The 25971-nt window shown below is 42.2% G+C and overlaps 1 protein-coding gene across 8 annotated transcripts in view; it reads left to right on the top strand.

Annotated features, from left to right (window-relative positions):
- The first annotated feature begins 13184 nt into the window (after nt 1–13184).
- DENND10 (DENN domain containing 10) overlaps nt 13185–25971 on the top strand; it is a 34792-nt gene continuing 22005 nt past the window's right edge. For 4 of the 8 annotated variants that reach the window (XM_079137159.1, XM_079137160.1, XM_079137157.1 and 1 more), the window contains exons 1-5: nt 13728–14053; nt 15892–16108; nt 18137–18216; nt 22087–22235; nt 23488–23599. In XM_079137159.1, coding sequence (XP_078993285.1) covers nt 13830–14053; nt 15892–16108; nt 18137–18216; nt 22087–22235; nt 23488–23599 — 782 coding nt within the window. In that variant the 5' untranslated portion in view covers nt 13728–13829. Of the gene's footprint in view, nt 13297–13727; nt 14054–15891; nt 16109–18136; nt 18217–20259; nt 21997–22086; nt 22236–23487; nt 23600–25971 lie in introns of those variants that run through there. The other 4 variants (XM_079137161.1, XM_079137164.1, XM_079137162.1 and 1 more) reach the window with 4 other exon arrangements.

Genomic DNA, 25971 nt, shown 5'->3' with positions numbered 1-25971 from the left:
ATTCAACAATATCATGCTTTCCTCCACCTCAGTTTCCTTTCCCTTCTGCCTATCCCACCCACTCTGACCTCACTGACTGCTGCCAGTACTTCAAGCGTCAGCTCAAAACCTTCCTCTGCAAAGCCTTTCCTGACTGTAGGGCAGTTTAGCTGCCCCTTTGGCTACGTTCTTCGCTGATGCCACTATTTATTCCACCACTAACCCCATCCCTGGGCACCCTACCAACCCAGCAGCCCTCTTAAGGGGTGGCTGAATTCCTCCCTCAAATAACTGACTCCTGGAGGTAAGATCAGGAACCAAGAAGCTCTTCCCACTAGCTAACTCCGTATCATTGTCTATTCCTCCTCCCTTAAACTCTGACCTTTGAAGATCATACTGCTGTCAAACTAGACCACCTGGTACTCTCCTGAGTTGCAGCCTTTATAGGGTCTACAGATCACAGTCCACATCCTCCATTCCTTGACTCAGTTCTGGCTCCTGTCACTCTTAGCAACACCATTGTCATAATTATTGATGATTTTCTTTCTTTTTAGATGATCCAATATCCTGGCCATTTCACCTTCATAGCTGTGTCCTCTGTCTTACCTCAACCACTCCCACATGTGGTCACCACACCTAGAGTCTGGACCAGAAGTTGTCAAACTCTGCAAAGGCCAGATAGCTTCGCCAGTCAGGAAGTAAGTCTTCCATTCTTTGAGCTAGTGTTCTAGGCTGAAAGGACAACAGTAAGTTAGTGTCTGTCTGTCTGTCTCTCTCTCTCTCTCTCTCCCTCATATTTTAAAATGTAGAGATCATTCTTACATTGTACAAAACCAGGTATCAGGCTGAATTTTGTCCACGGGCCAAAGTGTGTTGACCCCATGACTAGACCTTGTCATTCCTACAATCTCAGTTCCTAAAATCATGATTTCTGGCCACCACCTCCTGTGTTTATTATGCCTAAACTTCAGCAACCCTCCTGCTTCATGGGGACCTGCAAGCCATCAATTCTATGTCCCTAAACTGGGCACAGTTAACTCAGTAGCTATAATCCCAGCTACTTGGGAGACTGAGGTAGGAGAATCATAAGCTCAAGGCCAGCCTGGGCAACATTACAAGATCCTGTCTCAAGAAAAATTCCGCATCCCTTTCACTGCCCCTCCTCCCCCACGTCCCATATTTCCTCCTTTCCCAGTTTAGATTCCATCATTTGGTTCCTTTCTTGCTGCTCTCTCCCTTTATTGTACTCACCTGGCAAACCTCCATCCCTGGCCAACCTTTACCTATTTCTTCCTACATCCTATTTTGGCCAGAGAAAGACCTACGACCCTGGTGGCAGGTCTCACTTTGAATAGTGACTAATAGTAAGACTACAGGCCTCAAGGAGACCCTGTCAATGATATGCAGCTGTCCTGTCGCCCTTCTCTAGGCCACTTTGTTGCCCTTCACTCTCCCCTTCTCCCCAGCCCTCTAAGGCCTCCTTTCTCTGCTTCCTCTCTGCCCATGCCCCACTTCCCTATAGCACCGAAAACAGTGGTGCAATCTGAAGCGCGCTCCGGCCTCTGCCGTCTCCTACCCGGCGGCCTCTGGGCTCCTGCCCTTGCCTTACCTCTCCCTGCAGTCTCTGGCTCCTGGCTCAAGCCAGCCCTGTGCACAAGTCCTTCTGTTGTCTTCTCTCACACACAGGCTCACCCCCTCCATTGCCTTGATGCACTTCCTCCACCCGGCTTCCAAGATCACCCTTTTTAAATTTTTCCCCTATCTTCGCTGACAGCTACTCACCTGTGTGTCAACACTCTGATCTTTGAGGTTGAAATATCCCAGGGCTCAAGTCTCTGGACCGTGTCCCTCCTCCAACTATACTCATCTCTCTGTTCTAGCTCATGGCTTTCAAAATCACCTCTCCACTTATAAGTTACAAAAGTGCCTTGTCAGCCTTGACCTCTCTCCTGAAAGCCAGACTTTTAACACCCGATGCCCATTTCACACATAGGGTAATATTTAGCACACTGTATGCACATTACCTGCTCCAAACCAGAATCCTGGTCTCCTCTATCATCTCCATGTTAATGATAGCAACCTCATTCTTCCACTTGCTCAGGTAAAAAATGTTGGGAGTATCCTTGACTTTTTCTGTCACATCCCTACCTCTAATCAATCCATCCGACAAGACCCCCCCACACACACAGCTACCACCTGGCTGAAGTCACTAGTGCTTTTTATTTGCGATGTAATAACCTGTTAACTTGTCTGTTTCCTTCTTGGCTCACCTTCTCTTTACTCTCCATATAGCAAATGGAGGACCCCTTTTCAAACAAAAATGAGAGCTTAGTCCCTTGACCAAGGTACTGGGGATTGAACCCAAGGCCACTTTACCACCAAGCTACATCCCCAACATACCCCCGATCTTGTTTTGTTTTGTGAGAGTCTCACTAAGTTGCCTAGGCTGGCCTGAAACTTGTACTCCTTCCTCAGCCTCCTGAGCTGCTGGGATTACAGGCGTGCACCACCAAACCAGTTTGATTCCCAACCTCTTTAAATTATTAAAGTAAAAATAACTTCCCTTTCCCCATACTTCCTAGCACTCTTTTTTATTTTCCTTTATAGTACTTATCATTATTTGACCCCCAATATATGTTATTTATTTTTTGTCCATTCTTGTGAAATATAATAAACTTAATTAAGGCAGGGGTTTTTATGTACGTTTTGTTCTCTGCTGTATATGTAACACCTATAACCATGCCTGGCACATAATAAGCATTCAATAAATATTTGCTGCATAAATGATCTAGTTGATTACAAGAAACCTCCTAAACCAGGCAAGGAGGTGCACACTGTAGTTCTAGCTATCTGGGATGCTGACCCTGGAGGATCACTTAAGTCCATGATTTCAAGACCAGGCTGGGCAACATAGTAAGACCTGTCTCAAAAAATAAAATAACAACAACAAAACAAAAACCCACCTACATTATGGTTGCCCATTTGCATGTTGATATTTGAAGGTAGCAACTGGGACAGTTCATCATTGTGCACAGACAGTGCCTGGCACGTGGTCAACACACAGAAGGTGTTTGTAATTTTTGTCTGTAGATGGACACAATACCTTTATTTTATTTATTTTTATGTGCTGCTGAGGATCAAACCCAGTGCCTCACGCAAGCTACACAAGCGCACCGCAGTCCTAGCCTTGCATTCTTAACCATGAGTGTGTCCAGAAGCGGTTGAAATCTTTTCAACAAGGATATAACAAGGGCGGAGGGGAGCACACATTGTGCCTGTACCAGGCAGTTCTCATTGGATCTTTGGGTTCTGGAAATTTAAAGCAGGAAATTTGGAATGCAAATTCGATTGAATATATTTTTAGCAGAAACAGATCCTGGCAGGGTTAGCTACTTATTGGGAGAAATGCATCTTGGGCTCAGCTGTCTTCACCCATTAACATACTGCTGGGCGTCAGGAGAAGGCTGAGGGGAAGGGGGGAGCATGTTCGTGAGAACTGGCACAAGGGACTGCTCCCTAATTTGTTCATTGAGCAACACTTGTCGCTGCTGGCAAGCCACGAAGCCCAGCTTCTGCTTAGGGATTTGGGAGGCCATGTCCAAAGCTGTACTAACTAAGGAGGCCACAAAAGAGGAGTGAGTAAGTCACTGTGCATAGAGATTCGGGGTGTGGTTTGAAAACAAGCTTCTCTGTTAAGTATGTTAAACAGGATTACAAGGAAACTGGAGCCATGGGGTGTGAGCTTTGTGTTTGGGAGGCAGAGATTAGATCATCTTTGCGTGGACCTTTTCCTTGTAATATCTTTTCACGAAGCAATTTTAAGTGGCATCTCCTCAGAGAACCCTTTCCTAACAATTGCATCTGAAGACCACGCTGTTGGAATTCTCTGCAGAGCACTCACGGTTAACGGATGGTTTTCTTCATTTCCTTGATTACTGTCTGTCTCACCACAGTAGATGGTAAGCTTTAAGGGGTCAAGTTTGGTTCACTTTCGTGTCTTGCCTGGTACAGAGCAGTCACTCCATAAATAATGTGATGTGTGAGGGGCTGAGGTTGTGGCTCAGTGGCAGAGCACTAGACTCGCATGTGCGAGGCACTGGGATCAATTCTCAGCACCACATATAAATAAATGAATAAAAAAAAAGGTCCATTAACAATTAAAATAAATATATAATAATAATAATAATATGATGTGTAAATAAACACAGGAGTGAAGACTGGTTAACAGAATTCTAAGATGTCTCCAAAATTCCCATCCTCTGTTGTACAGGGGGTTCCCATGCCCTAACTAGTCCTTGGGGATTAGGTTATGTTTTATGTTACAATTGACCTTAAGAAGGGGAGATTATTTGAGCGGTCCTAACCTAACACAAAAGCCCTTTAAATCTTGGCCAGTAGGTCATCTGAGCCCGAGGAAGGACGAGAGGCCAAGCAGGAGCAATAGCACATGAAGGGAGCCCAGTGGCAGGAAACTGCAGGTAACCCAGAAAGGCTGAGGGTGGCCAGTGGCCCTCCACAGAAGCAAAGGTCTCCTTCCCACCACTTCAAGGATCTGAATTCTGTCAATATTCTGAGCTTGGAATTCCTTCCCAGAGCTTCCAGGGAGGAGTGCAGCCTGGCTTTCACCTCACTTCCAGCCTAGCAAGATCCTAAGCAGAAGACCCAGTCACCTGGACCACTGACCCACAGAACTAGGAGCTCATGAGCAGGTATTGCTTTGCTGCTTTAAGCCTCTAGTTTGTTAATTTGTTATGCAGCATTAGAAACAAATACAGAGACCTTAACAGTTTTCTCATATTAACTCTTAGAGAAGCAACAGTGAAATGCTAGTGGAATTTAAAATTCTAAAGCTACTTTGCTCAGGGATGTAGTGCAGCACTAGAGCACTTGTCTAGCATATCTGAGGCTCTGGTTCTGTCCCCAGCACTGCAAAAAGAAAACAGTTTAAAGCTACCTGGCCTTGTGTGAAATGAAAAAGAAGGCACCATTTAGTGGAGGAAAAGGACCAGACTGCTCAAGGCTACAAATTCAGTCTGCTCAAGCAAAAAACTCGCAGGGAATCTGAGTCAGTGAACAGGCGATTGTGTTTCACATTGAACTGCCCCTGTGGAAGATGTAGGGGTCCCTTGTCCACAAGGCCAGATGGGTTTGGGCATTTTCTAAATCTGCGTTAGCGCCAACAAATTCTTATCTTTTCTGTGGATCGGGGAGTGAGCAGGCCGTGCAGTAAATCAATGACAAAGCAGATTTGGGACTGATGTCCTTGGAAAAGCCTGTTGGCAAGATAGGCCCTTGACTGGTGACTGGGAACTTGGATTTCACCAGTGGTCCACCATTCCCAGAACTGACAAGAGTGATTGACTTTCCTAAACTATGCATATAAATTATGGGATTCATGCTAAGAATCTGGAATTTAGGTAAGTGCTATGTGTGGTGGTGGTTGTCTACGTGACTGGTCCCCAATAAAAACTCTGGGCACTGAGTTCTAATGAGCTTCCCTGGTCCACAGCATTTAACAAGTGTTGTCACAACTTGTTGCTGGCATCCCGTGTGACTCCACTGGGAGAGGACTCTTGAAGCATGGGCCTAGCTTTCTCTGGGCATCACCCCTGTCACCTTTTCCCTTTGCTTCCTCTGGCTGTAAGAAATCACAGCCATGAGAACAGCTACACGTTGAATCCCATAGTCCTTCAGACAAATCATCGAATCTAGATACGAAGTTATCCTTATCTACAAATGTTGCATTATGATTTTCCTTGATTGAAGCCTTTATCAGGGAAGCACAGAGATGAGTATGATTAGTTCCACTTGATCATGGAGAAAACAAGCACAGCACATCAGCATGAGTGAGGTTTCGCAGCTAAGATGGTCAGAGCTAGAATTGAACTCAGGTAGTCTGTGTCCACACCCCAGTCTTTGACAGCATGGAGATCAGTGGTATAGCTAAAGGTTTGTATGGGGATGCCTCCCTTCTCCTCCTCTCCACCTACTCCTTTCCCCTTAACTATGGTGAACCTGTCTGACAGGTCTGACAGCACAAAGTGATGAAATAGGAGGGAGGGAGACATCAATTCCAGTCAACTGCCTTCCTATAAATAATGTCTCCACAGCTAGCCATGTGTCCCACCCCTTCAGAGCAGAGACAGCCTTCGTTATCCTTCCCCTCCTTGCACCCACCACCATCTCCTTTGTTTCCTTCTCCTTCTCCCTCATTTATTTTTTGAATTCTATGTGCCAGAGACAAAGATGGCACCTGTGTGCCTTGGCCACATGGGGCTGCCCTAACTTGTTCATTGAAGAAGTATTTAGAGTGCCTACCACAGGGCAGGGACAAGCAGCAAGGAGAGGCAATAAATCCAACACTTCCACCCCATGCCACTCCTGAGACTCTCTGCCTTTTTCTCTCACATTTGGATGTCAACGTCTGAATTTCCAGAAGCAATAAAACTGGTCATGACTGCCTTCTCCCCAGCCTGATCGTGAGAAGGGTATAGGCAAGAAATCTGCTTTGGTCACCTCTGTATCCAACTCTCTACCCTTTAGCCATGTCTCAGCCTGTTTTGTGAATGTTTGCACAGTGCACATTATGCAAGGGAAATTGTTATACTAATCCTGTGTTCTTGCAAATTTAGTGAAAAATTATTCCCCAAACCCAAATACCACACAAAATTATTTTGAGATACACATTTTGAAATAAATGTGTCTCTGTGAGATTCAGTCATTGATCTTGAAAAGATGGAAAGAATAGTAGATCTGGGGTATATGGATTTTACATATTCTTAAACATTTTTTTGTGGGGGGTACTGGGGATTGAACTCAGGAGCACTTGACCACTGATCCACATCCCCAGCCCTATTTTGTATTTTATTTAGAGACAGGGTCTCACTGAGCTGCTTAGTGCCATGATGTTGCTGAAACTGCCTTTAAACTTGTCATTCTCCTGCCTTAGCCTTCTGAACCACTGGGATCACAGGCATGCGCCACCTAGCCTGGCTGTTGCTGCTGCTGCTGTTGCTGCTGCTGCTGTTGCTGCTGCTGCTGCTTCTTCTTCTTCTTCTTCTTCTTCTTATTTGTTTGCCTTGTTTCATTGAATCTAGAAATGCCATTAATGGTAAAGCATCATTATTGTATATACCACTAAGGGGAGAAAAAAAAAAAACCCTTCTACCAATTTGTAATTATAAAATGTATTGCAATTTCAGAGAATATTTAATTTCAACTACTAAAAGTAATTAAATACAGTATTTTAAAATTTTGAAATATAAATAAAAGGAGGAAGGAAAAATTGCTGAAGTTTTGCCCAGCTCAAGAAAACAATGGGACTAAGGATGTAGCTTAGTGGTAGAGCACATGCCTTACCACATTAGCACTAGGTTCCATCCTAGTACTGAAAAGAAAGAAAAGAAAGAAAGGAAATGCTGTTATTAACAAATGAGTGTTTTTCCAAACTTTTCCATGATATTTTTATAGGCATGGACTTAAATGCAGGGTATTTAATGCATACGTGTGTTAAACATATACTTTAAATATTTGTAAATATTTATATTTGAATTGTTATTATATGGTTCCTATATGAATATTCTCATTTTAAACGATTGGAAAACTGTGGGGTGCACACACCAAACTTCCCTTCACATCGTCTCCCCACCCACTTCCTCTGAGGTAACAATTATGGCAGTTAGTTACCTCATCCTACAAATGACCAGATCAGCTTAGGGGTTTGCTTATACATGAGCTCTTAGTAAGTTTGTACACTTATGTCTATTATTGGACTACAGGCCAGGCTGCTCGCCATTGGAAAGCCAATATTAGGGAGACAAGTTGGAAGGAATTGGGCTTATGCAAGGGCCAGCATCTTGAGAAGATGGAGGGGCTGTCCCCCTCAAAGCTTCATCTTGGAGGACTCAGAGAGGGTGAAGGGAAGCTGGACAGGAAGGTCCATGCTGAGGGGGATCCTCATCATCCGGGACTGTGTCTCTTTTTTTCGTTCTTTGGAATAGCACTATGGAACTTGATCTCCTGAGACTGGTTTCTGTAGTCACTTCAAGAGAAACATATTACTTCCCTGCAAGTTAAATCTCCCAGCAATTTACATATTCTGTGTTAGTTCATGCACAGGGTTAAAAGAACGAGTTATCTAAAGGCCACCAGATATCCTGGACTGGGTAAATCTAAAGAAAGATTATTTACCAACTACTGCCTTGACGGTTTAGGTGGGCCTTCTCTTTAGAATTCAGAATGCTGGGTAAAAAGAAAAGAGGTATAATGTTTGCCAAAGGGGTTAGGGAGAGGAAGCAAACCTGCAGAAAGGCAAAGGGAAGGAAAGCAAAGGTAACTGCCCAGGACAACTCCCAAAGTGTCAGTCACTGTTACATGTCCACCTCACTCTCCCTACATAGTTGCATAACACTCTATAGTATAGAAGACACCATCATTTTAATTAATTTATTTAGTTTTTGGTACTGGAGATTTAACCCAAGGGGACTTTACCATTGAGCCACATCTCCAGTAGCCAAGGGCACTGAGTCACTGAGCCACATCCCCAGCATGCTTTTTTTTTTTTTTTTTTTTGAGACAGGTTCTCACTAAGTTGCTTAGGCCTTGCTAAATTGCTGAGGCTGGTCTTGAACTTGTGATCCTCCTGTCTTAGCCGCTGGGATTACAGGTGTGTGCCACCATACCAATTTGCATCATCATTTTTCAAAGTTTCTTCATTAATGCACTATTTTGGTAATTCTCACATTTTTAAAATTACCAGCACCACTGCATAAACATCCTTAGACAAGCATGTTTGTGTGCTTGAGTGTTTCCTAAAAGTGAATTGCCTGGAGCCAGGCACCTGCAGTTCACTAAAAATAAGGCAGATGGATACTTTAGAATTTACTAGGAAAGATAAAAATAACATGACTCTAATGGCATATTGTGTTTGTGGCAGTTCATACTGATTTCACTGGGAAATGAGTAGTTCTATTCAGTACAGGTTTTATGCAATTAAAGTAAAAGTGGTAATGAATGAAGCCTTTTTAGAAGACAGGTCTCACTAAGTTACCCAGGCTGGCCTTGAACTGCAGTCCTCCTGCAGTGTCCTCCAGAGTAGCTGGGATTCCAGGCATGCTCCTCCGTGTCCAGCATATTTCTCAAGGGTTTATTTCCAGTCGCCACATGCTATGGTCTCTTCCCAAAATTCATATGTTGAAATCCTAAGCCCCAAAGTGATCGTATTAGGAGGAGGGGTCTTTTGAAGATAATTAGATGATGAAGGTGGGACTCCTCAGAAATAAGCTTATAAATAGGCCCAGACAAGACCTCTCATCCTTCTGCTGAGTGATGTTACTGTGAGAAGACAGCTGTCTATGAAGAAATGTGCTTTCATCAGACACCAAGTCTGCTGGCACCTTGATCTTGGACTTCCCAGCCTACAGAACCGTAAGAAATACATTTCTGTTGTTCAGAAGCCACTCAGTTTATGGTATTTTGTTATAAAAGACTAAAGGGACTAAGGCATTTCAGAGCCCCGGGGTTTGCTCTTGGACCATCAAACAAATCCAAGTAGATTATGAAGAAGTTCTGGGTCACTTTGTGACTCTCACAGCCTCACAGATCACTGTGGAAGACTGAGTCTGTATGATCTGGGCCCCAGTATCTTTACTCAGAGCACAGATCTTTCCCCTGGTTCTTGGAGGAGGATGGAAGAATCTCACTAACTGATAAAGTCTGTAAACAAGGACTCTTGCACTGGCCCCTACACCCAACCCATGCAGGGGGACTAACTGTCCCAGGAACAGCAAATCAGGACTGGTTACAAGGTCCATCACTCCACATACACATCTCTTGTCACCTTCTCTCCTTAGAGGTATTGGAATTGCCTAGTGAGTCTAGTACATTTCCTCTTAAACCCTCCAAACACAAAAGAACGTGATCATAAATCTTAATTCCAGACAAGGGAGTGACTGTCTGTTCATGGGTGATTGTCTAGGTAAACTCAAGGGTTCAGACCTTTACTGCAGAGAAAAGCGGGGCCCTCCTTTAATGATTCAAAGTGTTTTGTTTTTGTTTTTAGCTGCTCTTTTGCAAATGAAGAGGGAAAATACCCACAGAAATACAATCTCTCTCCAGGCTCCACATATCCAATATAGATTGCCTAAGAGCAGCTGGGTTGGTTGGCTAGGGCAGTCCTAACAAGTTTCTCAGAGTTCTGAAAGCTAGAAGCCTGAAGTCAAAGTATGTTGTCAGTTTGGCTTCTGGGCCCTCTCCTTGGCATGCCGCAGGACCTATTTGTGCCGTCTTTCCTCTGCACACACATACACCTGGAACGTCTGTGTGTTCATGTTTATTCTTATTATAAGGTCACTTTGTTAAATTGAATTAGGGAACACCATAATGGACTTCTTGTAACTTTGTCACCTCTTTAAACGCCCTGTCTCAAACACACTCACATTCTGAGGTACTGGGGGTGAGAGTTTCAACATTATTTGAAGGGACACAATTCAACCTATAATAGTAACTGAAATATGTTAAGATTTTAAATAATTTTCCTGGTTGATTGGATGGTGGTCCCTTCACCAAAAGTATGTATGTATCATGCAGACTGATGCAGATTCATGTGAAGGTTGTTAAAGGGAATTCACAAGAGTGTTTATTTTCCTCATAAATGCTTTGTAAAACCTTACTAAAGATTGCAAAGGCCAGTAACACCTGAGTACAATTATATACTTGGCTTTCAAACTGATTCTCCCCAATACTGCTTGTTTTCTATGAGAACTAGATATATAAATAGCTACTCACTATGACAGTAAGCACAGGAAATCCAAAGGCACATAGTTCATGGTGCTGCCCTCCAGGAATTCAATCTAATGGGAGAAACAGGAGAGCCATATACACACCTACACATACCCCAATGTGAAAAATGCTATCCTAGCTCTGTGGCCAAATGCTGTCAAACCCTGGAAGAGGAAAAGTTAGTTTTGCCTAGGTTTAGGGCAGAAATGGCATTGAAATTTTAATGATGTCAAATTTCCCAAGGCCAAAAGCAAGCAGAAAAGGAAACTTGCACAAAATATGGCAGCATTATGATAAAAATGGAAAACGAGAAACTAATGTCCATCAATGGACAATGGAAATAATATTTTTTTCATATACGAAATCATAGCTCAACAGTTAAAATTACTGAACCAGAGCTGTATAGAGCTTGGATAAACTTGAATAAGTCTTTTAATAAAAGGTTGAGCAAAGCAAGCAAGTTACAGACAAATACAAATGGTACACCACAGAACAGGAGGCTGTGAAGTGTAGCGATCAGCCATGTGACTGGAGTCCCAGCGCTTGGGGCTACTTTCTGGCACTGTCACTAGCAAGTGGTGTGAACCTGGGCAAGTTGCACAACCTTTCAGTTTTCTCATCTGTAAGCTGGGAGTCAGAACAGGACCTGCACACATGGGTAATGTGGGGATTTAGGAAGTGATATGAGCAAAATACAACAGTGCCTTGCACTCAAGAAATGTAACCTACTGTTAAATTGGTGTAAAGTTTCAAAGTAAGAAATAACAATATTTTGTGGGGTGATATATGTTAAAGTTTAAAAACAGGAAAATAACAACCTCAAGTTTAGAATGTGGTCACCTCTGTGGTATAGACAGGGGAAGGGAATTGAGGAAGACTAGGGGTAGCTTTGACTTCATTTGTGAATTTTAATGTCAGGTTGGTTGGTGACTATATGTCTTCCTTAGAATATATTAAGTAAAATAAAATCTATAGGAGTCCATTGTTTTGGACTAAGCGCCTGCACTAAGCCCAACAGAACAGAGCAAACCAGAAGGAAGTCACTCATACTAAGTGCTGAGTAACCAAACTGAACTTGAAAATGGGGCCTGTTTTCCAAAAAACAGTCATTTCATAGTGGCCAATCAGAAGAGGCCCAATTTTGGGCTGGGGTTGTGGCTCAGTGGTAGGATGCTTGCCTAGCATGTGTAAGGCACTGGGTTTGACTCTCAGCACCACATATAAATAAATAAAGGTCCATTGACAACTAAAAAAAATTTTTAAAAAAAGAAGAGGCCCAATTTACCTATGCAGCAGAGAAGGCAGAAAGAAAGCCTGTTTTAATCCCCCAAAGGAAATAACTTTGAAATGACCAATCCCCTTTTTGTTCTCCATTTCTGCTTTTTTTGGTCTTTTTCTGCCTATAAAGCAATCCTCTTCTCAGCTCAAGTCAAGCAGATCTTTAAATTTGTTGCTAGTGCAGAGACACAGGCCTGTAATTCCAGTGACTAGAGAGACTAAGGCAGCCTCACAAGTTGGAGGATGCCTGGGCAATTTAGTGAGACTCTGTTCTAAAATGAAATAAAAAGGGTTGTAGCTCAGTGGTAGGGCATCTTGGGTTCCATATCCAGTAGCTAAATAAATCATTAAGTAAACTGTTGTGATTTTGTCTCTTTATGCATGTATATTTCAGAGTAAAAGACACTTTTTTAAAGATATGAGATTGGGGTGGGATTGTGTGCTGACAAACATGAAGACTTCTCCATGGTTTATTTTGTGCGATTTGGAGTTGGAGGAGGGCAGAGAATCCAGAAGGATCCTGGAGTCGCCCATACATTTTGTTCGGTTTCTTCCCATCATTCAGATCTCGGTTCTGGAATCCCTTCCTCAGGTCTCCTTGACACCGGTTTCAAGCAGCACACCTTCATTCATCAATACACTGCACTTTTTTCGTTCATGGTACTTCTCATTCTGACCCGTCCTAGTATTACTTGTTTTACTTCGATAGTTGTCCATCTTCCCCACTAGAATGCTTTTGTGGTCAACACTGTTCCTGATGTATATTAGGTTCTCGGGGTTTTCTTTTGTGTTTGAATTCAATTTCTGAAAAGCTGGATGAACGAGTGAATGAATGAATGAATGGAGACCATTCCCCCATCCTCAGGCCACCTCAATTTTCAGGAACTAGGTAACATGTCCCTTGGAACCAGACTGGGGGGCGGAGCTGGAATGAGGAGAGTATAAGGAGGGTAGGGAGGATTGGAGCGGGTTGAGGAGCTGGCAGATGAAGATCTGGGTTAGGGACACTGCGAGGGCCCCGGTGGCTGGGTCGACGGCCCAGGGCCTAAGCCTGCGGCTGCAGGAGGAAGTCAGACCAGCCCAGGCGGAGTCGGAGTTGGGGCGGAGTCGGAGGAGGGGCGGGGCCTCCGGGAGGGGCGGGGCCCGGCGGAGGGGCGGGGCCGGCGCGCCCCAGCCCGAGCGGTGCGCGGCGGCGGCGGCGGAAGATGGCTGCGGCTGGGGCTGCGGACACTCAGCTGATGCTCGGGGTCGGGCTGATCGGTGAGGACGCAGGCGCCCTGCCCCGCAGGCGCCCACCCCAGTTCCGTCTCCGCTCCGCTCGGGCCCGGGCGCTCCCCTCGCCGCCCGCGTGGGAGGGCACAGCCCCTCGGTGTTGGGCCTGGGCCGGGGGCTACGGGGCCCGGCCTCCTAGGCGCCGTGGCCTGGCGCTCCGCTCTGGCCTGGTAGCCCCCGGCCGCGCTTGGGGCCTGCCCGGCCGGAGGCAGCCCAGGCCCCTCGGACGCCAGCACGCCCGGGATTGCCCAGCGGAGCCCGAGGTCCGGGCTGCCGGAGACTGGGGCGACTGCCGGGGTGGGGTCGGCCGGCGGGAGCCGCTCCCTGGCCGCGCGGCGGGAGGTGGCGGGACCGTCCGGCCGAGCAGCGCCGGCGGCCACCTCGGAGCCCCGACCCACCGGGTGGTGGGATCCAGCGGTTGGAGACCTGGTGGCTAACAGTGCCGGCCCCGGGTGGTGGGCGTTACACGCGGATTAACGATACCCCGGTGCGTGGTTCACCCGGGGTGTGGGTAACATCGGATGGAAGCCCAGGGTGCCATTCGTGCTCAAGTGACAACCAGGATTGGGACCCGGGCAGAGCAGCCCAGAGTCCCCGCCCACTCGTACCGGAGGAGAACTCCAGCATCATATGATCGAACTCGTGCGCGGAGCTGGGGTTCCTGCACACTCGCCTGTGGGATCCCCCTTAGCTTGGAGGCGTTATGGGTGGGGAAGTTCGTTGGGATCTCCGAGCAAATGAGAACGTGTGTGCGAGCCATGTGCAGCGTTTCTTTTTAAAAAAGTGAGATTTTTAAACACCCTTAAATACTCTTTCTATCCCCCGCAATGTACAAGAACATTGCTTAGACTTAGAAAACTGGAGAAATGTGTCGATTGTTTTTTCATTGTCTCAAAAGAGTGCATTTATCTGGGAACAGCTTCCTGAATTCATTTCAGTGTGATTTGAAAACGGCTTCAAAGCAAAACCTAAATCGGGCGTCTTACTCCTGCAAGAAGGTGCTTCTGAATTAAGGCCGAGTGAGACTCTGACTTTGCCTAATAACAGGGAAGAAAAAGATAACATCATATTTTTAATTCAGAAGATTTTTGTTTTTTTCATATGACACGCATTTAGAAGGAATTTGTTTCAAATTAAAGGGGATGCCAGTGGCGTGGTGACATATTTGTAGTCCCAGCTACTTGGGGGATTAAGGCAGGAGGATTGCTTGGTTCAAACCCAGCCTGAGTAACATAGCAAGACCCCATCTCTTTAAAAAATATAACCAGTCCGGGTGGCCCACCCCTGTAATCCCAGCGGCTCCTGATACTGAGGCAGGAGGATCAAGTGTATGAGGCCAGGCTCAGCAATTTAGTGAGTCCCTAAGTAACTTAGTGAGACAGTGTAATAATAAATCATAGAAAGGGCTAGGAATGTAGCTCAATGGTAAAATTCCCCTAGGTTCAATCTCCTGTACCAAAAAATAATAATAATAAAATTAAAAATAAAAATTTTATAATGAAAAAGGAAAAGACCAGGTGATGATAATTATTGAAGGACAGTGAAAGGAAATTAATTTTATTATTCTCTACTTTTTTACATCAATATTTTCCGCAATAAAAGAGCTTTTAAAAATGTATAGATTGAATAAAGAATAATTGCAACTCTTAAAATCATTGCATAAAGCTATAGATTAAAACTAGGGTTAAAAAATTCATATATATTTATGTATATATGTATATACATATATTTTCCCCCATGCTGGGTATTGGTCCCAGAGACAAACCTAGAGACTTGCACATACTAGTTCAGTCCTCTACCACAGAACTGTATGCCCCAACCCCCTAATGAAATTTTCACTCCTATATGTGCAGTAGATTGTTTCTCTAAAGTTACATTCTTTTAGCCTTGCTTTTTTTTGTCTTCTCCAGTGCTGGAGATCAAACCAGGGCCTCTTGCATGATGCCAAGCACTCTACCACTCAGTTACACCCGAAGCCCCTTGAATTTTTACTATTAGCCAATATTTCTGTTTGTAATGGAGGTATTTGGTATTTGATAGTTGGATGTGTTACATACAACTGGGTAAAACTTTATTATTATTTTAAAAATTTTAGGGACTGGGAATTTGCACAATTGGTATGTAACATGATTTAAAAGAAACGACACTATCTTCACTTCTTGTCTTTGAGGACTTTTTTCCAGCACCATGTGGTGCTGGGGATCAAACCCAGGTCTTCACTGGAGTGCTCTATCACTAAACTACATCTCAGCCCTCTTTCTTTTTTCTATGACAATTCTTTTCTTTGTATTTATTAGAGATTCTTACTTAGATAAAAACTTAGTATAATTATAAGTAAATAATATTGGTGTGGGAGGAGATAGGGAGGATATACCAAATATCTATGGCTAAATTTTTATTTGTGATTTGTCATGAAAAACTTTTAACTCTGGTGGCCTACAATGCAAAATCATGAACTCATGGGAATTGGGGTCTCCAGTGCTCCGGGTTGCTTTGTAAAATGGGGTATTAAAACTGATTCCAGTAGGTGCCTCTGAGTAACCAATCAATTCACTTCCTTGCTGCTGTTTGGCATTCTCACAGTGACCATCTTTCCACCATAGAAAAGGACACAAATGGAGAAGTTCTGTGGGTGTGGTGTTACCCTTCCACGACAGCTGCGTTAAGGAATCTGCTGCTCAGAAAATGCTGCCTTACAGACGAAAACAAACTTCTCCATCCCTTTGTCTTTGGGCAGTACCGAAGAACTTGGTTTTATATCACAACAATTGAAGTTCCAGATTCTTCAATTTTGAAAAAGGTATCACTACATTGAGGTCAAAAAACAAAAACTAAATTTCAAGTGATGTAAAATTATTCCAATATCTCAGCTTTAGATTATTTATGGAAAATATTGCTACTTTCATTGGGAAGTTCTCTTTTAAACTTCACTCATTAACTCTGTAAGTAGTTTTTGTGGGTGGTAGCGTGGTGACCAGTACTGTCACGTGTGGTCTCCTCTATCAAGGTTACTGTCTGATGGAGTAAAAATGTAAAAGTGGTTTTTAAGCCATGACATTAAAAGGGGAAAGAAGTATTTTTCCATAATTAGAAACTATTTTAGAGGATATAATTATTCTTGGCAGAGTTAAGGTTTTTTTCATTTGCTTGTAGATAATAAAGATAAATTAGGAATTTTAAAATGATAATTAAGGAAATTCATGTATTAAGTAGGCTTTTATTGGTGTGTTGTTTCATAAGAGTAGTATCAGTGTAGGACTGGGAATGTAGCTCAGTGGTAGAGTGCTCACCTAGCATGCACAAAGCTGGGTTCAATCCCCAGTACTGCCAAAAAAAAAAAGTAATAATAATATCAATGTGACATGGTGAATCCATTACATGGTTGTCGTGGACTTTCTAATCACAAGCAAGCAGCTTTTTCCAAAGGAAAGAATATTGGAATGAAGTACCTGAACCTCTGGCATATATCGCAGGCAATTCTCTTCTCTTTTCGGGATTAATCTTTTCAGCTGTAATGGAACTGTATGAAGCATGTACAGAAAATAAATTTTAACTTAAGAAATTACATTTAAAGTATCAAGAAGGCAACAATTTAGAAATGGTTACAGGTTTGAAAGGAAACAGAGACTTATAATTAGAAAGTGTAAATTTGCAAGAAGAGAGGTTCCCAGCTGTTTTAAGATCTTTTGGTGTCTGTTCTTTAAGTTTTTGCTGAGAATTTTTTGCAGCCTTCAGGGGACTTATCTCGTGTTTTGCATTACAGACTGCCAAGTTACAGCAGCATCTCTGTCACATCTGACAGCAAGATATAGAGAAAGTTCTTATACTTCAAAATGTGATTTTTTTTAAAAAAATGTATTTCTTCAGTGCTTTTGCTTTTCATAAGTTCTGAATTTTTTCTTATTAATGGAAATATCAGGCATATGATATCAGAAATTGATATTTATAATAGAGGCATAGAAGTAAGTGAAGCTTGTTAGAATAATACTATTTTTTAAAATTGTTTTTAATGTAGATGGACACAATACATTTATTTATTTATTTGTTTGTTTGTTTGTTTATTTATTTATTTTATGTGGTGCCGAGGATGGAACCCAGTACCTCACACACGCTAGGCAAGTGCTCTACCGTGAGCTATAACCTCAGCCCTAAAATAATAGTCTTTAGAGCACTGTCCAGAGAGTTGATTATTTCAGAATTTGAGATGTATTTTGCTGGTTTCCATTTTTCTGTCTCAACAAAAAACAGTTTCTAAATTGATAGGTCTGATTTTTTTTTTTTATAATGATGGGATTTTTTTAAAAAAACATTTTTTGAGTCACAGATGGACACAATATCTTTATTTTATTTGTTTACTTTTTATGTGCTGCTGAGGATTGAACCCAGTGCCTCACACATGCTAGGCAAGTGCTCTAGCAATGACCTGATAGGTCTGATTTAGCAGTCCTAGTTTTGCTTTGATGAGTGTTTCTGAACAAACGCTGGCTACTAAAAACTTACCTTTTTGATATTTGAATGAAATATTTTTGTGTTTTTGAAAAAAGATTTCTAAAACTATGGTATTTTATGTAGGTAATTAAATATCTGAATGTAGTATATAACTAAATACATATACACAAATAAATATATATATATTATAAATAAATATATACAAGTAATAGAGGAGCAAGTAAGGACTTTTTATATTTTCATCTTTTCCTTTTAATGCTGGTATTTCTTGTATAAGAGGTTTGCTAGATTACATTAATAAGTTATCTTTCTATTAAAGTATCTTAAATTCTATTAAGGTATCCTTAAAAGGTGTACTTTTTTTGTTTCTTTTGGACAGGTGACTCATTTTTCTATTGTTCTGACCGCCAAAGATTTTAATCCAGAGAAATATGCTGCCTTCGCTAGGATATTGTGTAGGTCTGTATGAAAACTGTGTTAATTGCTAATATGCCAAAATGAAGATCACAATCAGTAAAGCTGATTTCTAAGTGGAGGACACAAATTTCAGCCCTGTTTCTCTGACTTGTCTTCCAGTGGCCCTCCAGACCCTGTTTAGTAAAGAGGGACTTTCTGTTCTGCTTTGTTAATTTCATCTCTGATCTGGGAAAATGGGCTAAGGGAAGATAAAGTGTAGTTCACATAACTGTCGTAGTTCCTGGGTGCCTTGGGTTACTTGCCATTTTTTGTCTGTTACTTCTCCTGAGTTTTAATCTAGAAGTTTCCTTTGAAGGATGGATAAATTAGATTCTTGATGAAGTGGTAAGCTGGTTCATGTGTGTCCATGTCTATGTGTGGCAGTGATTTTGGGTAAAGTTAATAAACATTTTGAATTCTGCTAAAGCACAGAAAAATATTTTTTAGCTGGAATGCTGAGAGATTGGGAAATTGTGATTGATTTGTTAATTGTGGTTCAAATAGATTCCTTTAGTTTCAACCCTGCTGTTGAAAATATTTACCTAAAATATACCAATCTGTTTTCTTGTCTTGTAAAGTGTATCTAATGGACTTAATGAAATCTTATCTAATATTAAGGACATTGACTCTTATCTTTAATGATGAAGGTTTCTATAGGGTTTTAGTTTTCATGTTGTTGTTCTTTTAATATTATCACTAGATAGAATTGTAATTCTGGCTATTATGTATAGTTTTGTGGAAAACTGGAAGAAATTGTTTTTCCCACTGTAAGCCCAATAAGTGGTTGCTTTGTGGTTGCTTTTTTGCATTTTTCATGCTGCTTACCCCCACATACATGTACACCAGATAGAAAATTAAAAAACATAAAGCAATGAAATCCTCATTACTTAAGGTTTCAGTTAGATTGTGTTTTTACTGAGCTTTTACCATTTGTGCAGCTAGCTACAATAAGACAGACCTCTTGCTGTCGTAAGGTAAATTCCAGGCATCTGGCTCACTATGGACTATAAACAACTGTCTGCTGTTGTGGCACTGACACAGAGGGTGCTTATGATTCCTAGAAGAGACGCTATCCAGACCATAAACTAAAAACACTGCAGAGGTATTTTTGAACAAACACTGGATTCCCATTTCATTTGATGGAGTCAGAATTAGGATACTCAGTTGAAATCACTGGGAGATACTCAGGGTCCAGAAGGCAGGGTTGCTACTTCCTGTCCAGGAGGAAGCTTCTGCAGTGCACTGGACATAGTCACAGGCATGGGCATGGGCATGGGGTTCTCTCCTCCCACCATGGGGTATAATAAACGAGGACTTGGTGCTCTTGCCAGCTATCTCCTCTGACCCTGCCTTGCTTGCACTGTGTGCTCAGCCTTGCACGTGCACAGCCCCACACAGGCCCACACAAGTGTCTGCATTCCCATGCCTATGCCCATGCCCATGCCTATGCCCATGCCCGTGCCTATGCCCATGCCCATGCCCATGCCTGTGCCTATGTCCATGCCATGCAGTTGCTTTTTCACAGAGGTGAGGTCAGCATGGAGGTTCTCCTTCCACTTCGGGCAGAGAAGTGGCAGGCTTGCCTCCCACAACATGCTGCTCATGGTGGCAGCAGAAGCCACAGGCTGCCACAGGCAGCAGAAGCCACCCACTCCCTGGGTGGCACCCTCTGCCATGACCTCCTTTATGCTCGAGTCCCTACAGCAGTGGCCCTGGTAAAGAACCAGGGTTTGGGGGCTGGGGATATAGCTCCGTTGGTAGAATGCTTGCCTTACACGCACAAGGCCCTGCCTTCATTCCCCAGCACCACAAAACAAAACAAAAAGAACCAGGGTGTTATGCACATTTGGACTCAGTTGTGACAGATGTGACTGCCTATGGGGTCTGTCTGGACAAGACTCACTGGGTTGCACTGTGTGGTTCTCCCATGGAGTAGCTTAGGGATTTCTTTCTCTTGTTTTGTCCCTCAGCCCAAAGTAGCCACCTAGGAAGTCATCTTAATCATTAACATTTATGTTTGTCTTCTCCATTACTGTACATTGTATCTGTTTTATAATGTTAATGGCATTTTTGTTGGTGGTAATAAAACACATAATTTTTTAAAGGTCAATAATACAGAAGAGTATACAGTGAAAACTAAGATCCCTCCTCCCTGTTCCCCAGCCTCCCATTTTTTCTCCTGACTGCCCCCACCCAGCCTCTGTGATCTCTTTACAGCCCAACAAAGATGTTTCCTTCATGTATAAGCTTGTGTTTGACTTCATGGTTTTCCATTATGAGAACCCACTGTATTCATTGTTCTTCACTCCCCCACCATCAATTTGTTTGAAATTAGACAAAAACAAACAAACAAAACCCCCCCCACAAGTTTTGATTGACAAAACTTGGTAACCAGTTAAAACATTAGCTTTTAACTCAGTCCCAGTCCCTACACTCAGGAGGCTGAGGCAAGAGAATCCCTTGAGTCCAAGAGTTTGAGATCAGCCTGAGCAATATGAGACCCTGTCTCAAAAAGAAAAAAAGAAAAAGCGGGGCCCAGTGGTGCTCACCTATAATTATTCCCAGCAACTGGGAGGCTGAGGCAGGACAATCACAAATTCAAGGCCAGCCTTAGCAACTCAGTGAGGCCCTAAGTAGTTTAGCAAGACTCTATTGCAAAAGAAAAATTAAAAAAGGTCTGGGGATGTGGCTCAGTGGCAAAGCCCCTATGGGTTCAATCCCCAATACCAAAATGAAAAAGAAGTAAAAAATACTAGCATTTTTCAGTTAGTCTACAATAAATATAATTTTCAAGTGTTTTTTCTTGAACATCAGTTTTATATTCTTCCCAATTTTCTATCCTATCAGCTCCTGAAAGGCCCAGTTAGACTGAGTCATATCTTTTTTTTCTTTTTTCTTCTTTTGGAGCTGAAGATTGAACCCTCACGAATGTGAAGCACACACTTTACCACTGAGTCACACCCCCAGCCCCCAGTCTTATTTCTTAAGCAAAATTTAAGTTTAGTTGCTCACAGGAAAAAATTTCAAGGGAAAAGGCTGACTCCATGTGTGAGCTATAAATGCAGCCGGTTTCCTGTCAGCATTTTCTGGAAGTCTTAATTTGATGACAAATGTCTCTAATGCGCATTTATCACTGGAAACTTAAAAGAGCTTGGATTTCTTAATTATCTAAATATAGCTACCTTTGGGAACTCTGATAATAAGTATAGGTTCTACAACTAATTAATGCTTTCTCTATGAACAACGCGTGAAACTCTTCTTGTCAAAGGAAATTGCAGCAATAAAACAAAGTTGTATGACTAAAAATACCAGTTGTGGACAAAGACATAAAAGAAGATAAGAATATGATATTTTTGAGAATAATGGGGACTCAAAGTCCATAGTCACTTCTGCTGTAGGGGATCATAACAGTCTTCTCCAGATGTAAGGTCAGAGCTGCTTTCAAAGAACTGTTTAAGATCTGTCAAGTGTTTTTTTTTGTTGTTGTTGTTGTTACTTTGTTTTTTGGGTACCGGGGATTGAACTCAGGGGCACTCAACTACTGAGCCACATCCCCAGCCCTATTTGTTTTTCATTTAGAGACAGGATCTCACTGAGTTGCTTAGTACTGCACTGTTGCTAAGACTGACTTTGAACTCTCCTGCTTCAGTCTCCTGAGCTGCTGGGATTACAGGCGTGTGCTACCACACCCGGCTGTCAAGTGTTTTTATTAAATACATCTGTTACATAAATTAGAGAAGCAATCCATCTGAAAAGATCCCGGCACCCAAGTGTATCAGCAAGGTGGCTTTAGATTCTTTACAAAGTACCTGTGCCTAGCCTCTGTGTAATGCTGCCAAAGTAAAAGCAGTCACCTTTTTCCCTTTCTTACAGAATGTACCTGAAACATGGGAGTCCAGTTAAAATGATGGAGAGTTATATTGCAGTTCTTACCAAGGGGATCTGCCAGAGTGAGGAAAATGGCTCTTTCCTTAGCAAGGACTTTGATGCTCGAAAGGCATACCTTGCAGGCTCCATCAAAGGTAAATAAAGAAACAAAAGGAGAAAGAAAGACTCAGGCCATGGACAGAATCCCTGAGCCAAGGCCATCCTCTTGGTGAACTGTGTGCCGCCTCACCATGCATTCCTTTCACCTGTGTAACGTGCTTCCTACACCGGAGAATATTTCAGCTCCCATATTTCCCATATTTTAGGTTAGAATTCTGTCAAAGGAAACTATTTTTGTGGTATTACTTCCCATACCACTGTTACCATAGAATGTTCTTTCAGCCTGGTGCAGTGGCCTTGCCACACCTGTAATCTCAGCTGCTCAGGAAGCTGAGGCAGGAGGATCTCAATTTGGGGGCCACACTGGGCACCTTGGCAAGACATGTCTCAGAATAAGATAAAAAGGGTTAGAATGCAGCTCGATGGAAGAGCACTTGCCTGGCACCTGAAAGGCCCTGGGTTCAGTCCCCATATCTCATACACTACAGAATGGAATGTTCTTTCTCTAGCAAGTTGAACTTCATGGCTCAAGATCTCTGCTGACTTCCACAGTTTTTCTTTTCCTTTGATCTTATCGGTTAATGCTCCCACCTGGAAAGCTCAAGTCCTCATCTAGCTCCCAGCTGGGAAATCCAGAATGGCCAAAACCCTGGGCTAAGCCCCAGGCTTCAGGGTCCTTAGGAGGGAGACCTGTTTACCTGCCTTTTGCTTTCGTTCTGTTGTCCTTTGTGGTTTCTGAGCATCCTTTTAAGGGGTTCAGTGTTCTTCAAGCTTGCAGAAAAAGAACCGAAGTAATGGGTTTTTATTTTAATTAGCTGATTGTTTTTTCTTTTCTCTTTTATTTATTTATTTACTTATTTTTGCAGCACTGGGGATTGAATCCAGGGTCACTCTATCCTTGAGTTACATCTCCAGCATTTTTTGTTTTATTTTGAGATAGGGTCTCACTATGTTGTTCAGGCTGGCCTCAAACTTAGAATCTTCCTACCTCAGCCTGGAGGCAGAAGTAGCAGGAGTTATAGGTGTGCACCACCATGCCTGCTTAATTAGAAATTTTTATGAAACAAATGTTGGTTCTCCTTATCATTTTGGTTTCATCTTTTTAACCAGCACATGGGTAAATATGTCCATCCACCAGATGAGGTGCTTTTGTGCTTATAACATTTGCCTGACTTTTTTCTCTGTATTAAAAATAACTTTGCATTCATATGATAAGAATTCTTTCTAATAAAAACTTTATGCCATTATGTAATGGTGGATATAATAACATTATCATTTCTCTTTAAGACATTGTATCTCAATTTGGAATGGAAACTGTTATCTTACACACTGCATTGATGCTAAAAAAACGAATTGTCGTCTATCACCCCAAAATAGAAGCTGTTCAGGAGTTTACCAGGTATTGTCACTAATCATCTATCTTTTTGTGTGTGTATGTGGTATTGGATATTTAACCCAAGGGTGCTTGCTCTACCACTGAGCTGTACCCCCACCCATTTTTTATTTTTTTATTTTGAGGCAGAGTCTTGCTAATTTGTTGAGACTGGCCTTGAACCTGGCATCTTTCTGTCTCAGTCTCCCAAGTCACTGTAATTATAAATGTGGGCTACTGTACCTTGCTCTTGTGATTAATTATTAAAAAGTACAAACTCTTGGCAGACAGTTCACAATACTAGCTGGTAACGTGCTCTGGTCTGTTGCACATTTGGTATAAATAGCATGTATTACTCTGATGGAAATACCATCAGGGTTTAATGTTTCAGTAGATGCAGTGGTTGAGGTCACTGAATTTGAACAGATTCTTCTTTAACTTTAGAAATGGGTCTATTGAAAAAATGGGACTGTTTTAGAGCAGGAGTTAGCCAACTTTTCCTTACCAGGAAGTAAATATTGTAGACTTGTGAGCTACATGATCTCTATCCTGATCGCTTGGCTCTTGGCAGCACAAAAGCAACCATAGACATGTAAGTGAATGAACATGACTCTGTCAGTAAAACTTTATTTACAAAGAAAGGGAACTGGCCCATAGGCTATAGTTTGCTGATCCTTATTTTAAGGATAAGTTGTTCCTTCTATTCCAGTTGTACCAGACTCTCTTACATTAAAATAAATGTACTTTTTTCTTTATTTCTTTAGAATTTTTGTTTACTAAATCTAACTTTTTCTTAGATTTTTTTGAAAAGCATGTGGAATTAGCATTTGTAGTGGGTTTACTGGATTGTATGTAAGACACCTTAAATTATTACTTGGATAGGAACTCTGCAAGAATGCATCATTGCCTTATTTTGTGAATGAAGAAATTGAGACTAAAGAGGCTAAGTGGTACGATAATGAGAAGGAGAAAAGCTTTGTAGTCAGGAAGACCTGGGTTCAAATCCTGGGAGGGCAACTTGTTAGCTCTGTGACCACATAAAAGATATTGAGTGTTTCTTAGCCTCAATTTCTCTCTGAAAGGAGGATCATAATACTTCATATGCTGGTTTTTAGGACTGAGCATAATTTTTACCATGTGTTTAGTGTGTGTCCTGCCCTTCATTCTTGATTTGTAGGTGACTACTGTTCTGATCATGATTGCCTCATGGTACGTGAGAGGGCCAGAATTTTCACCCTGCCTATCTCGCTTCAAATCTCTGTATTTTTCTCCCCCATTACTTGTTCTCCTTACTTTGATACTTCTTAGTGGAAGTAGGACACTTTTTTTGCGGGGAGGGGGCAGTGCTGCCCCTCGAACCTGGGCCATCTATGTGCTAGACAAGCACTCTACCACGGAGCTGCACCCCAGCCCACACAATATACTTCTTAAACTGCGGTGTTCACGGCTTCTGAAGTATGTCACCAGGCACCAGAGGATTCCCACAGCCACAGTTCAGTCGGCACATCTCATAGTACAAGTTTTTTTTTTTTTTTTTTTTTTTTTTTTATAATAAAACCGACACTATGTGAAAACAAACACAATGTGGTTTGCAAGTTTGACTGGAGTTTTAGATTTAATTAATTTTTTTTTTCTTTTTACGAACTGCATTCTGATTCATTGTACACAAATGGGGTACAACTTTTCATATCTATGGCTGTGCACAATGTAGATTCACACCATTCATGTAATCATACATATACATAGGGTAATACTATCTGTTTCATTCTGCTATCTTTCTGTCCCCCACCACCTCCCACCCCATTTTCCTCTATACCATCCAAAGTTCCTTCATTCTTCTCTTCCCTCCATCACCCTTCCTCATTGTATATCGTCATGCACTTATCAGAGAAAACATTCGACCTTTAGTTTTTTGGGCTTGGCCTATTTCACTTAGCATGATATTTCCCAAGTTCATTCAATTACCAGCAAATGCCATAATTTTATTCTTCTTTGTGGCTGAGTGATATTCCATTGTGTATATATACCACAGTTTATCCGTTCATCAATTGAAGGGCATCTAGGTTAGTTCCACAATCTAGTTATTGTGAATTGAGCTGCTATGAACATTGATGTGGCTGTATCTCTATAGTATGCTGATTTTAAGTCCTTTGGGTATAAACTGAGGAGTAGGATAGCTGGGTCAAATGGTCGGTCCAGTCCAAGTTTTCTGAGGAATCTCCATACTGCTTTCCAGAGTGACTGCACCAGGAATTTTAGATTTAAAAAAAAAAAAAAAAAGATTTCCAGAGGGATGGGCCACTTTGGTTTTTATTGCCAGTCTCTCTCTCTGTGGCAGTCTGCAGAGTGGGATGTTTGGAGGAACTTTAGAAGCATCACTCTTTGCAGATCCTTGAAAA

Source organism: Sciurus vulgaris (assembly GCF_902686455.1).
Source record: "Sciurus vulgaris genome assembly, chromosome: 4".
Lineage (NCBI taxonomy): Eukaryota > Metazoa > Chordata > Mammalia > Rodentia > Sciuridae > Sciurus > Sciurus vulgaris.
The sequence above is the reverse complement of the archived record's forward strand: the minus strand, read 5'-3'. Positions and strand labels throughout refer to the sequence as shown.